General features: G+C 53.4%; 1 protein-coding gene across 1 annotated transcript in view; it reads right to left on the bottom strand.

The window, feature by feature from the left end:
* BCR (BCR activator of RhoGEF and GTPase) overlaps positions 1-13,949 on the bottom strand; it is a 74,242-nt gene that overhangs the window by 21,352 nt on the left and 38,941 nt on the right. Inside the window, exons 4-10 of the mRNA XM_015823394.2 lie at positions 10,652-10,836; positions 8,240-8,344; positions 7,656-7,841; positions 6,307-6,414; positions 5,384-5,444; positions 4,905-4,957; positions 3,868-4,008 (exon numbers count right to left, since the gene is read on the bottom strand). Coding sequence (XP_015678880.2) covers positions 3,868-4,008; positions 4,905-4,957; positions 5,384-5,444; positions 6,307-6,414; positions 7,656-7,841; positions 8,240-8,344; positions 10,652-10,836 — 839 coding nt within the window. The remainder of the gene's footprint in view (positions 1-3,867; positions 4,009-4,904; positions 4,958-5,383; positions 5,445-6,306; positions 6,415-7,655; positions 7,842-8,239; positions 8,345-10,651; positions 10,837-13,949) is intronic.

The raw sequence follows: 13,949 nt of genomic DNA, 5'->3' as shown, positions 1-13,949 counted from the left end.
GAGACACACAACTGGGTCTAAGCTAGTAGCAAGTGAAAGAAAGAGTGACTTTCTTGAAGTCAGCTGCCCCAGGCGAATCTGGGGTATTTGGTAGAAAGGAGATACCTGGGCTTGGAATAACCTTAGATTTATGAAAAACAAAGTTTGTTCAAGTTCTATGGCCACCCATCTCAAAGGAGTGACTATCATAAAATCAATCACAAACACAATAGAAAAATAAAGAAATAGAGCAGCTGAGTAAAATTATAATCCACAGGTGTTAATATAACTAGGAAACAGGGTCCTTAACCCACTTAGGGCCGTAGGCTCCAGCACAAAAGCCAGGTCCTCAAAGCCTTGTGGAAGGTCAGTGGGGTTGGGGCGATCCTAATCTCTGGAGGGACAGTGCTCCAGGGGGCAGATAAGGCAGACCTCCTGGGCCCCACAGCAGACGCTCGGCTGACGGAACTTTGAGCATCTGCCAGATGGGTTGAAATCGATTGGACCAGATTCGACACTGGTTGGTGGCTTATACAGCGATTATTAAGTTTCCTCTTTCAGCAAGTCGAAATTATTGCCAGCAAGAAGCTTTTAGGGTTAGAAGCAGGAGACAGAAGTGCTCTTGGAGCCGTGTGAAAAAGGAGACCCTCCAGGCAAGCTTTGGGGAAGTATCCCTGGTTAAATATTTGTTAATCTGCAAATTCCTCTTCAGAAAGCACCCTTGAGGTTGCCATCCCGTGTCCAGCACGCTCAAGACATCTGAGGCCACCAACACAGAAGAGCCCCCAAGCGCAATCCAGGCACGACAGTCCGAGCATTCATTGGTAACTGCACCCCAACCAAGTGCCTGGCAAGCAGAGCTTCTCCTGTCCCCTCCCCGGAGAGCTCCAGGGCAAATGAGGACAGCCGGCAGAGTTGACTTTTTCAGCTAAATGGAGTTCAGGATGCCAAACTTCCAATTTTCCTGCCTGCAGCAAATGGGCATAGAAAGAGCTTTAAAAAGTACCAGCTTTATTGGTTCATGCTTGTCCAAATGAAGCAAAGCTGAAACTGGTTGCCTCTGGTTGCAAGTGAGGGGAAGAGAAATTCCGTCTGTGCTGCATCTGCTCTGCTCGCCAGCCCCCCTCCCCCCAAGCACCCTCACCTCTCAAACAGTTTCAGGGCCACAGCGGTGCTTGGAAAGACCAGAGAGATGCTCAGTAGAATAGCAAGAAGCCCCGTTCTTCTAGGGCATGAAGACCAGTTCTTGCTCTTGAGGTGAAAAGGCTTCAAATGCGTTAGCAGCAGTTGATCAGAAGACCTCCAAGACCTCCCCACTCCAGAGCTGCCAAGAAATTATCCTTTGGGGACAACGATTTGGCACCAACGAGAGCCTGGAGCAGCAGCACAAGGCCATCCGTCGCCATCTCAAGAGAGATACCGGCACCTGCAGGCAGGAACTCTCTGAACCACGGTTTCTCCACCACGGCAGCCTGAAGAGGTGTGGATTTCCATTCCCACAATTCTCCAGCCAACTCTAGGAGTTAAAGTCCACAACTCTTCAAGTTGCCAAGATGGAGAAGCCCTGCTCTGAACAGAGCTGAAGTCTGGAGGGAGGAGGAACTGAGAAGGAGGGAAAGGAAGGAAGGAGATGGAAATGAGAAGGAGGGAAAGGAGGAAGACTCCCAGACTGCTTATCCCGTGCTGACACAACGGTTCTTTTAAAGCATGTCCGAGTGAAGCAGACTTCTGGCTTTAGAAACAGAATCCTTGGCCAGGTTGTGCCCCAAAACACCTTTATGGATCTCAGCTCAAGAACCATATTATAGTAGAAAAACAGCAGATAAATGTTGGACATGCTGGGACCTACTGGAAAATTATCAAGGGGAATTTAAAAATCAAACAAGAGAACAATTAATAGCAGAAGAATAGATATACCATGGTCCCCGTTTACAGTTATCTGAAAGGTTTAAAATGGATGAAAAGATTTATGGCATGGAACAAAGTAAGTCAAAATTTGAAGTGCAATTGTGTACGAACATCTATTTGCAGAGGAAAACAGGTTAAAGAATGTATGATAAGTGTATGATAAGAATTTTGATAGTAATGTACAGATGGATCAATGGGAAATTATATGGTTAAAAGAGTTGAAATTCACATTGTGTTATGATCCCAAAGAGATTTTTTAATAAAATGATGTATGTTGGTACATGAGGACAGAGAAATTATCTAGAATGTATAACGGCACTTCAAATGTTATGTGGGAAATATGTAGGATGTGAAGGAACATTTTATAATGCCTCGTAGACTTGCAAAAAGTTTAAAAATGGATCAAAATACCAATTCTGAAAAAGGATTTTAACGTTCAATATTAAATTGAACCTGGAATTTGTAGGATTAATGGACAGTTAGAAAAAAGCCATGGAAGATTATTTCAATGTAGATTACTGTGTGCACAGAGGTGGGAAGATTTAACAACAAGCACAATGGAGGAGGGCCAGTAAAGAGTCACCTTGTAGGGGAGATGGACAGCATGAAAATCTAATAAATATAAAATAAATAAAATTGCGATTTTGCTGAAAAGGATAAATTAACTTATTTGTATCAGAAAAAAAGTCATTATCTACATTCATTGCTGACTGGAAGCCTCTCATGGACTTTTCCCAAAGAGACAAAAAAAGGAAGTTGGGAACTGTGGTTTTGGCAATTAGACAGGACAGAACAGCCATTGTGCCACTTTTAGGATAAAGCAATATTCGAGTACCACCAGCCTAGCAAGGTGTCAAAAACTTGATGACTGCCCCCCCAAAAGGAAAAAAGTGATAAAGTACAGGTAGTCCTCAACTTGCAACAGTTCGCTTAGTGACTGTTCAGTTACAACAGCACTGAAAAAAGTGACTTATGACCATTTTTCACCCTTATGACCGTTTCAGCGTCCCCAGGGTCATGTGATTTACATTCGGATGCTTGGCAACGGATTCATATTTATGACAGTCACAGTGTCCCAGGGTCCTGTGATCCCCTTTTGCAACCTTCTGACAAGCAAAGTCAATGGTGAAACCAGATTCACTTAACAACCTTTTATATCAGGGGTGTCAAACACAATTTCATTGAGGGCTGCATTAGCATTGTGGTTACACGGGTGGGGTGTCCTTCCTTCCTTTTCCCCCTCCCTCCCTGCCTTCCTCCTTCTCATTCCCATCTCCTTCCTTCCTCCTTTCCCTCCTTCTCATTCCCATCTCCTTCCTTCCTTCCTTCCTTCCTTCCTTCCTCCTTTCCCTCCTTCTCATTCCCATCTCCTTCCTTCCTTCCTTCCTTCCTTCCTTCCTTCCTTCCTTCCTTCCTTCCTTCCTTCCTTCCTTCCTTCGTCCTTTCCCTCCTTCTCATGGAGGTGGCCCACTGCAGGCCACGCAGAGAGCCCAAAGCCTGGTTCGGCTATCAACCTTTCCTCAAGCCCCGAGACCCGGCAGGCGAGTCGAGAAGCAGGTGGGGGGGGTCACTGGCTGCCCTTTGGGAGGATCCCCCCTGTTCCTCTTTCTCTCCTCACTGTATCCTTCCCCCTGCAAAGGGGAAACGGGCCACTGAGCCAAGTGCGGATCTCTGCATTTCAGTGGGTGCAGCGTTTGAGTCAGGTTGGCTCACATCCCCCCCACAGGATGCCCCCTCCTCAAGGACTGCCTGGTGCTGCTGGACTGAGGGCCCCTCTGTCCTTCAGGGGTTTACCCCGCGGCCAATCATTGGCAAGAAAGGATGAGGCGGTCAGAAGGCGGTCTGGAAGGGCGAGGTGTCTGCTCCTCCCCAACCAGAGCTCTTGCAAACAGTCGCCCCTTAGGGGAAGGGCTGCTAGCCAGGCAAAAGGCAGCCCCCCCCCATTGGGAAGCGGGCACCAGGCGCCAGCTGGGCACTCACCTCCCCCTTCTGGACAGTCATGGATTGCCTCCTGGGCGTGATCTCCTCGTTGATGCTGGACAGGAAGTTCTGGGAGATGCGCAGGGCGTCCTGCAGGAGCAGGTAGTCGGGGTGGCTTGGCGGGGTGTGCTTCAGCAAGTCCTGCTTGTCCAGAGGGAGGGGAGAAGAAAGGCCTTCAGGGCAGAGCACTGGCCGTCCGTGGCTTCACCTCTGAAGGATTTCCTGTCTAACTTAAAGCTTAGACCGAACCATCAGATCCAAGCTCCTCCTCCTCCTCCTTCATGCAGGAACCAGGCCTCCCAGACAGATGGCTGCCCAGGTTCTGCTTGAACCCCCCCCCCATGGCCTCCCTCTCAGGGGTCACTGATTCCGCAGCCTCCGTCCCTTCGGAGGCGTTTCTCCTATGCTGCTGAAGTTTGCTCTCCCTAACAGTTGCATCTGTGCCTCCAGGAGCCCAGAGCTAGAATTATGTTGATGTCTTGCTTCATCTCAGCTCAGAGATGAGAAAAAAAACCTCCACAAGTGATAAAGCCCCGGGATTCTCCATGAGTGGGTTTCTGGCAAAGCTGCGGGTGGCTCGGCATGAAGCAGTAGCTGCACGGGCATCTTATGCTCCAGGTACTCTAAGGAAGCCCCTTTTCCTGTTAGCAGCATTGCTTTTACAAGTCCTCCAGTGATCACCCAACTTCTTCTCCTGGGGCATCTTGCCTGCCCCCCACTCTCCTACCCCAACCAGACTAAACAGGAATCATTTGAATGTGATCCAGTGTACTGTGGGAACCCAACCTCTATTTGACTCTGCTGCATGAAGTAGCCATCCAGTTCAGCCATAAGATGCTGCATGGAGCATGTCAGGTGAAGGGAACACCTGTGCTTTGCTAACCTGCATTTTGCAGCCGGTGGAAAAGACACCATGCCTGGCAACTCTTTCCATTCTTTGTGCTATTTCTTGCTTGTGCACTGACTTCTCTGAAACAAAGCAGCCCCTCCAATTTCCAGCAGAAGAGCCAACAACATTAATATTCATGGCAACTTACGTGGAGCACAAGTGTACTGCGTGTGACCCGATCCACCGGCTTGTAGAGGAGAGCTACGGGGAAATAAAGGAAAATTAGAAGCTGTAGGGCAACACAATTCTCTGGGGAGCAAAATAATCCAACAGGTTTCTGGGAAAACCCCTTCTTTGACAATATGTCCGCTGCAATCCTTTGCAATTCATCTCTGCTACTCCCTCCACACTAGCCAAGCCCTTCCCATCTCACGCACAATGGGTTGCTATAGGATGCCGAGTCCCCTTTTGCTGTTAAACCGAGGGGCTTCCCTCCCAAAACTAGCACTTTGGCTGTTCAGAAAAGAAAAGCTAACCAAGGCAGTCAGCCCTGCTTATACACGTCCCTGCAGAACAAAAAACCCAGAGAAACCCTTGGACCCATACCGAGCTCCTTCGCGGGGGGGGGGGGTGGTTATTGTCCAGAAAACCCAAATCTCAAATCCACCGGGGCACCACACCACTTACTTTCCAAGGAGTTTTTTGTTGTCTGGTCTCTGGCATCCTTGGAGCCTCTGGCTCTGAGGTTCTACAAAAGATGAGCAAGACTCGGGTTATGTTTTTTCGGCCTGCATCGTGGACTTGCCAGCTGTTCCTCGTCTGGTGACAGATGCTGCCTGGTTTGCACACCAAACCCAGATGAGGCCCACGATCTTCCAGCACAGGAAGCAGCAGCTCAGAGGTTACCCCTCTCGTCACACTGGTTGCCACCACCTCTACACAGGTTCTCCCCTCCCTTTGAGAAAAAGGCATTCCCTGGGGGTTTGATGAGCCACTCAGAAGAACCAGATGGAATTCCAAAAACCCAGGGTGAGCTGGGTGCCTCCAGCCTCAGAACCAGTCACTGAAGGCCCATGAGAGAGGGGGCAGTGCTGGACCTCAATCTGCCCCCAAGTGCCCTTCAAGCCCAACTGAGATATCCCTGGAGGGAGATGGTCCTCTGCTACTACCTCACCTTGTGGGTAATGTGGGGGAGGGATTTTGCTCGGAGGGGGAGTATTTCTCCGATAAAAGCCACACTGGAAGAGTTCTTGAAATCACGTGTAAGAATATTTGCTAAGGAAGAAAGTGACTCCACCGGGTGGATATGGCAAAACTTGAGTTGGGGTGAGTCAAAATCCAGGCCAGGTTTCTCAGGTTCCAAGAACAGCCCCCAAATGAGTTGGCTTTTGTGGAGGGTCCCTGGGGTGCTGAATGCCAGAAGCCCCCCTGCACCAGGGCTTCTGGCCATCCTCCCGGCTGAGAGACCCGCAGAACCTGCAAGACCAGCCCCTTTACGGGTTTAACCCAGGTGAGGTGGGGGCAGAAGAGTCCCATCAGATCCCTATGAGGACACCACCACCCCCCACTGCCGGCAGCCGGCAGCCATCATGCAGCAGGGCCTCGCTCACCTCCGAGATTTCTGCAAACTGCGCGTTGGCTTGGCAACACTTCTCGGCCGTCTCCATGGCAACCTCGTAGTTATCCACGAAGGCCCGGTACACGCCCAGCTGGCTGGCCTGGGGGGGGGGGGCAAATGCGGAATGAGACCCAGCCTGGTGTGGAAAGGCAGCGGGGGGCAGAGATGGCCGCCAGCAGCCACCCCCGTCTCGGGAGGCTGGCTGGAGATCTGGGCAAGCAGAGGACCGTCTGGATGAGCCTCTGCCCGCCCCGGAAAGGTGCCCGCCAAGCCGAGAGCTGAGGCAGGAGAGGGAGAGAGGCCCAGACCGGCACCCTCGCCTTTGGCCCCCAGGGGGAAGACACCCCTCTTTCTTTGCTCCCCCTGCGCTCTCTGGGGAAGCGGCAGGTGCACCAACACCTGGCCACGCAGCTGCCTCCTGCTCTTCCTCCAGGAAAGAGCGACAGCCCTGCAAGGCCGGCTGAGGAATGCTTTACACCCGAGGAGGGGGGGTGGCCCACGTGACACCACTGGGCAGCATCCCTACAAGCGGATGGCCTCGGAATAGGAGATTTATGGCCCATAAGGCACTTCTGACACCGTAAAATGTGCCCCCCCTTCACAATCACGTGACCGAATTTTGGGCCCCTGGCGACTGGCCGGCATTCATGACCAGCTGTAGTGTCTCACAGTCACCCCAGTGATTTGCACCCCTTTCTGCCAGTTTCCGCAAAAAATAACCATTTGGAAGAAGGGGTTCATTTAATGACTGCACCGTTCACTTAATCACTCTGCGCTTCACTTAGTGACCACTGTGAACAATATCAGAAAAATAGGTCCAGTCAGGTGGGTGCCTCAATTTACAACCAAGACTTACAATTGTGGTCTTAAGTCAAGGACTATCAGTTCTGCCACCCTAGCAGTTCAAAAGCAAATCAAACGGAAGGAGGTACACGGGAGCGGGGGTGCCACTCTGGCGGGAAGGTAACCGCGCTCCGTGAAGCCATGCTGGCCACGTGACTGGCGGAAACATCCCTGGGCAGCGCCTTGAAATGGAGGGGAGCAGCGCCCTCTAGAGCTGGCAATGAATAGCGGAGTAAAATGCACGGGGACTCCTTTACATCATCATCATCATCATCACCACCACCAGTACAGGCTCCCTCCAGCCAAAGGGGGGCAACCTACAGCCCAGCCAGCCAGCCAGCCTTCCTTCCTCCCCCCCCACTGGTTTCTAGCACTGCCCCCCCCTCCTCACACTGCGCATACCCAGCAACATGCTGGTAAAGGAGAACTGGAGCCTCAAGCTGGCTCTGAGCCGGGCAAAAGCCCCCCCGCCCCCCCAGGGCCCAACGTCCTGCTCACCAGTTTCTGGAAGAGGTCGCCCACCCGCTGCTGGTGGCTCCACTGGTGGACCCGAGGGAAAAGCCCGTCGTAGAAGTCCTTGTGGATCTCGTAGAGCTCGGGCACTTTGAAGAAGATGGTCTCGATCTGCTGGCTGGTCAGCACCGGCTGGGAGGTGGTGGCAGCCGCCTTCAAAGGCTTCATGGGCTGAAGGATGAGAGACACAGAGCCGGCTGCCTTCTGTGGCCCAGTGGGCACCTTCCTGGGCATCCCCCCTTGAGGAAACCCGGAGTCTTTGGGGACAGCCCACTCGGCCCTTCCCACAGCAACGCGGGCAGCCGGAGGCCACCCCAGACCACGGCACCATCGCCAGCCAGGGCTTCGGCCGTGAGGAAATGGGCAGAAGTGGGAAAGAACCCAGCCACTCCCTTGCTCGGCTCCCCCACTGCTGAATGGAGCCCAGGCAGGGGGATTTCTCCGTGGCTGCCCCAGGTTGTTCCCCTCGGGGAGGGAGACCCTTGGATGTCCCTGCCCAGGTCCATCTTCAGCTTTGCTGGAGAATAAACTCTCCCTCCCCCCCTCCACCCATTCCCTGGTGCCCTTACCAGCAGGAGAGCCTCCAGGTGACCCAAGTAGGTTTCCTCACTAGCCAGGATGCCGGACAGGACCCACTTCCTCATCTCCAGACCCTTTTCCAGGTCTGGCTCGCTCTGGAGAAAGGAAGAGAGGGGAGACAATGGGAGGCCAGGCCTTCGCGCACAAGCTGGAGATTTGGGGAGGGGGCTGGAAATGTCCGGGGCCAAAGAGAATGAAGCCAGGAGGGCGGCTGCTCTCCCCAGGAGAAAGAAACGAAGCACAGACAGGGACACTGAGGCACACGCTCACTCTGCAACATGCTTCGCACAACCAGCATCCCTGCTGAGCTCCCAGGGCAGCAGAGTGGCAGGGTGGGCTCTGGGCTTGCAGGAGCCCATAAAATCCAAACGGACCTGTGAGAGACGGGCCAGTTCCAGGACCCTTCCCCACTCTCCTGGGAACCTTCCCCACAGAGCCCCTCCCTGCTGACTCTCTGGAGCCATGCCCACCACCCGCCGTAATGGCTGCCATGCCAAGATGGGGGCGGGGCTCAGGAGAGACCAGGGAAGGCCATCCCCTCCCTCCCTCCCACCTGCCTGATTTTTTGGCCCTCCTTGAACGCAGCCCAATGAAGACGCCCCTCCCCAGCAGAGGAGGTTTGGTTCTCCCTGGCTCAGTGGAGACCAGGGGAGCAAGGAGGGCTCCCTCCCCAGGGCCCCCGGGCTCTTGAGTGCCATTCGTCCTGGACCTGCAGGCATGCTGCCAGCAGAAGTGCCCAGCCAGCCCCAAGGGGGGGCACTTTCCTTTCTCAGAAGGCGCTGCCAAGGAGCTTGGGGGGGGGCGAAGGAGGAGAGGAGCAGAGCCAGCTTATTTATAACCCGCCAATGGCATCCTTGCCAGCTCAGCTCAGGAAGGGCCTGCCTATTCCAGAAAAGCCATTGAACAGCAGGGAATGAGAATTGGGAGGGGGGGGAGGTTAGTCAGATAGGTAGGAAGGCAGCCAGCTGCGGGGGGGGGGGGGNCACACACACACACACACACACACACACACACCTTCTCTGCAAAGCAAAATCTCCCCATCCCTTCCCCCCCCCCCCAGGACGCACGGCCTGGCAGAGCAAAAGGAGCGAGGAGCCAAGGAAACACAAAGGGGCAGGCCCCAGAGTGCCCCTTCTCTCAGGGAATGTGGCATGCTACAGCTCGGAAAGGCCTGCCTCGGGTGCCACCAGCCTGGGGGGGGGGTCTCCTTCCTCGGCTTTTCCTCAACCCTGCACAGAAAGCAGGGAGGACCCTGCCCGTCCTTGGCTCAGGGCAAGCCCAGAGGCCCTGCGCCAGGTTGGCAAAAGCACAAGGGAGCCCTGGGGCCCAGCCAGCTCTTCATCTCAATAGTTAATATCTTTATTCTGAGGCCCCACCGACACTAAGAGGCAAGGCCCGGGCAGCACAACGAGGGGGGAGGGGATCCACATCCACAAAATGGGGGCTCCTATGGGGCACAGTCCACGAGCAAAGGGTGTCCTGAATTCTGCCAGGCCCCACCATCCTTCCTCTGGGGGCACCAACGCTCTTCGGGCATGAGGAGGACTGTGGCTGCCCCCTGGCAGGGAAGACCTCTGGGAAGACACAAATCCTCCCCTCAGACGCCTCTGGCAGGGAGGGGAGCGGAGAGAGCGCCTGACTTCGGCGGGAAGGAAAGGAGGAAGCGGGATAAGTCTGAAAGCCGACTGCAGAGGCTGCAGGTGCCTTAGGGCGGCCCTCAAAGAGACCCAGAGACTCTGTGTGTGTGTGTGTGTGTGTGTGTGTGTGTGTGTGTGTGTTCCTGCCTGGAAGGAAGAGCTTTGAACCCAAGCCCTGCGCAAAGACTCAAAGACACCAACACACACACACATACACACACCACAAGAGAAAGAACTGGGCAAAGCAAAAGAAAGAGAAAACCTATAGAAAAGTTGGGGAGACGCAAGAAATGAATCCAGCTTCACTCAGCAAGGGGAATTCTATCTCCTGCCAAATGGAACCAGGAGCTCTTTCTTTTCCTCCCATGTCTGCTCTACAAAAATATAGTCTGGGCCAGTTTTTATTTTATGTGAAGCCAACCGGACAGTCTGAGTGGTCAAAAAATCCTGACTAAACCAACACCGCAGTAGATTCCCAAGTACCTGTGTTGCTTCTACACTTTGGGGTGAAGCTGCCCCCCCCTTTCTTCAGAGTAGATGTCCTGCACAATGATGTCCATACTTACAGGCTGGAGGTGCTGCGCCTGGTCATCAGGGCGTCCAGTCTGAATGCAGTTCTGGGTCCTGCTATCAACCCAGGCATGGCAAAGGCCTCCTTTGATGCCAAGGGGCAGATGCTACGGAACCCACAGAGCTGCAACTGCACCCCCAAAGCCAACATTCCAGCTCCCCGCTTTGTCCCAGGGCGACGCAGCAGCAACTCACTGATTTTGTAGACTCCAGGGACCCCGATGAGAAGCCATCTCGACTGCCTCGGCTCTTGGAGCTGAGATGGGGTGAAGAGGAGGGGGAGTCATCGATGAAGGGCATCAGGTCATGGTGGTGCCTCTGCTCTTCAGCTCTGTCCACATCGTAGGCATAGCCTGGGGGGAGGCCACCAAAGGAAAGCTCTGCAAAAGGAAGGGAAGGGAGAATGGGAAGGAAGAACTGGCCTGGGGGCCAACAGCATCCTTGCCCTCTTCCGCCTGATCTAGGCCTTCAAGAGCTGCTCTGTGGATTCCTGATCATTCCCACTCCAATTTTTCTGAAGAGGGGTCTCCAGGAGATCTTGCTAATCTGGCACCCTCGGACAAAAGCCTTGATCTTTTCAACGAAAGCATAATTGAGACCAATTCAATTTCAGAGCAGGCAGAAAAAGTCTTGTGACCAGGAGATGACTGGAATGCAAAGCTATACATTATGGTCTAAAGTCCACTAGAATAACACATACTGGACTCCTCCCAGCACAAACCTGTGGAGAAAAGAGAAATCTGCATTTTGTGGGTCAATCTGCAAATGCAGTTGTGATGTGTGACTTGTGACTCCTTTCCAAACAGAGAACTGAAAACCCTGAAGAAGCCCACCAGGCCAGCTCATTCTGCTTCACAGGGACCACGCAGCTCTTCTTCTCCTGCCTGGAGTATCCACCAAACTGCTATTCATATCAGGTGGACATTCATGATGGAAAAACAGGTTTGGGGATCAGAACACAGGGACCACCACAGATCCGAAAAGGAGACAAAAGCCCAAGGAGAATGTCCATAATGACAAGTGAGGCCATCACCACACAACGCAAACTTGGGATTTATTGCTGAACGGCCTTCAGCAAATCCGCTGCTCCAGGGTGAGATGAAGGCTGGCTTGTCTGTTCCAGGAGAGGCTTCCGTGCCTCTCCTCTCCCACAACATAACCCATCTGAACTAGACAAGGTGGAAGAAAAACGGGCTGGGCATGCAGTGACCGTGGGCAGGGCTTCCAGGTACCAACGCTGCCCCCGGGATCAGTACTAATAGCATCAGTGTAGGAGAATAAGTGTCTATCAGAGCAACCTGGTCTACCCAAATGGGATGGAGCACACTGCTTCCTTTCGCCTTTCAGCCCCAATCTAGGAGCCTTCACAGGCAGTCACTTCTGCCACCAACTATTTCTGTGTTAAGTTTTGTGTTAGGAATTACTCCCCCAGCAGCTCTCGGAGAGAGGCCAGGTCAGGGAACAGGTCCACCCGCCTGCCTGGAGCTGCATCGCCTCAGCCGGGCTGCAGGAGCAGAATGGTGACAGCTGGAGTGCCGTTTCCCTTCCCCCCTCCTCCCCTCTGGTATTTTGGTGAATTGGGGGAAGAAAACAAGAATCCATCTGAGTTTCTTTCTCTGTTTCCCTACACTACCTCCGTTAACCGATTCCCTCCAAAGGTTTTAAAACCAGCAAATACAAAACAGAAGTAATACTAAAACTCTTTTTGTTTGTCTGTAACCTTCAAAGGACCAAATCGGTGCATCATCGGGCAACAATTTTGAATCAAAGTACCTCAAATGGTCTAACTTAAGAATGCATCCAAAATCTGGGACCCGGGACTCCCATGGGATTAAAATTTCAAGGTTCTTCAGACCAAGTCTATTGGCAAATTGGCGGCCATCGTGCCACCACGAGGAAAGTCCACGGAGAAGCCAGCAGGAAGTTAGAACATGTTGGAAGGGACCTTGGAGGTCTTCTAGTCCAACCCTCTGTTGAAGCAGGAGACCCTGTATCATTTCAGGAGCAGAACATGACTATCCTCAAGATACACCAGTGATGGCGAACCTTTTAGAGACCGAGTGCCCAAAAACTGGCCCTGCCTCTGCTCTACCCCTTGCCCGCCCCCGCTCCACCCCCTGCCCCGCCCCACCCTGCCTGCCTGCAGGGCCACTCACCGCCTCCAGGGCCCGCCACAGATCACCCAGGCAGCCCAGCAGCGCCATGGCAGCCACACCCTCTGCCCACGCCCCGCAGCATCAACTGTGTGCGTTGGGGCGTGAGGGCAGACTCTTGTCTACGCTGCCAGGCTGCCATGTCCTTGGCTGCGCTGCTCCGCGTGGGCCACGCTTAGGGGCGACTCTCCTCCAGGGAGGCTGCTGGTGAGGAGGGGGGCGCGGGCGGAGGCAAGGCTGGGGCAATGGCACGTGTGCCCACAGAGAGGGCTCCGAGTGCCGCCTCTGGCACCCGTGCCATAGGTTCGCCACCACTGAGATACACCATTCCAGCATGACCAGAACTAGAACATCAACCAAAACTTTCCTCGCCTGTCTTCTAGATTCTAGAATGAGGAGAACCTCTGGAAATACAGCTAAGGCCACGATGCTCATGGCTCCTAAGAAATTTCACGAATGGCTCTCCACTGAACAGCACCAAATCCTGCTGCTCCCCCCCAGAGTTGAATCTGTCTCTTCCCTGCAGACCAGGGTCTCTGCCCGCCCCCCCCCCTTTGGGATTCATGACACTTGCAATCCTTGGTGGTTCTGGTTGTGGCTGACAGGGGCTGAACCCGAAACATCTGGAGCGCCCAGCTACCAACTCTGCTGCTGATGTTGAACACAGATAAACCCAAGATCCATGCTCTCATTTCATTAACATCAAACTTCAGTGAACGTGGTTCTTGTCAAACTAAAGCGATGGTTCATGAATTGTTTCACCAAATTACCGTTTTCTATCTCAAACAAGGTCCCTGTTCCCACAAAAAAGCGGACTCCCTTGTTTCACAGACGCATCTTCTGGGTGGCAGCCCAGCCTGGACCACGGACTCAGAAGCAGCGATTATAAAATGTTCCAACAGCCCCAGGATGTACCCAAATTACCCCCTTGGGGATCGTAGCTCCCAATTTAAGAAGTACCAAACCCAAGGAAGAGCGAGAGAGAGGCCAAAGCTGAGCAACAAACTCTGTGTAGAAGCAGCGGCATTCTCTCCTCCCCACTCCCAGCCCCACAGATAAGGAGCAGGGGGGGGGGGCGGAGCGAGAAAGGTCTTCTATTCAGCCTCAGATTCTGAGCATTCAAAAAGTTTGCCAGCATTTCAAACTGCTGCATTCGGACACCTGTGGCTGACTTTCTCTACACCACCATGGTTCTTTCAAAAGAGTCTGGCTACCTGGAGAAGGCAGTCCTGCACACGGCGAGAGCAGGTTCCCCTCCCTCCACCCAGGTAATTAACACAACCCACCAGACCATCTTTGTGCCAGCCAGGCTCCTGGGCATCCCTCTTTGCCACCCAGCA

This window comes from Protobothrops mucrosquamatus, unplaced genomic scaffold (genome assembly GCF_001527695.2).
Source record: "Protobothrops mucrosquamatus isolate PMUCROS unplaced genomic scaffold, P.Mucros_1.0 scaffold1860, whole genome shotgun sequence".
Classification (NCBI taxonomy): domain Eukaryota; kingdom Metazoa; phylum Chordata; class Lepidosauria; order Squamata; family Viperidae; genus Protobothrops; species Protobothrops mucrosquamatus.
The sequence above is the reverse complement of the archived record's forward strand: the minus strand, read 5'-3'. Positions and strand labels throughout refer to the sequence as shown.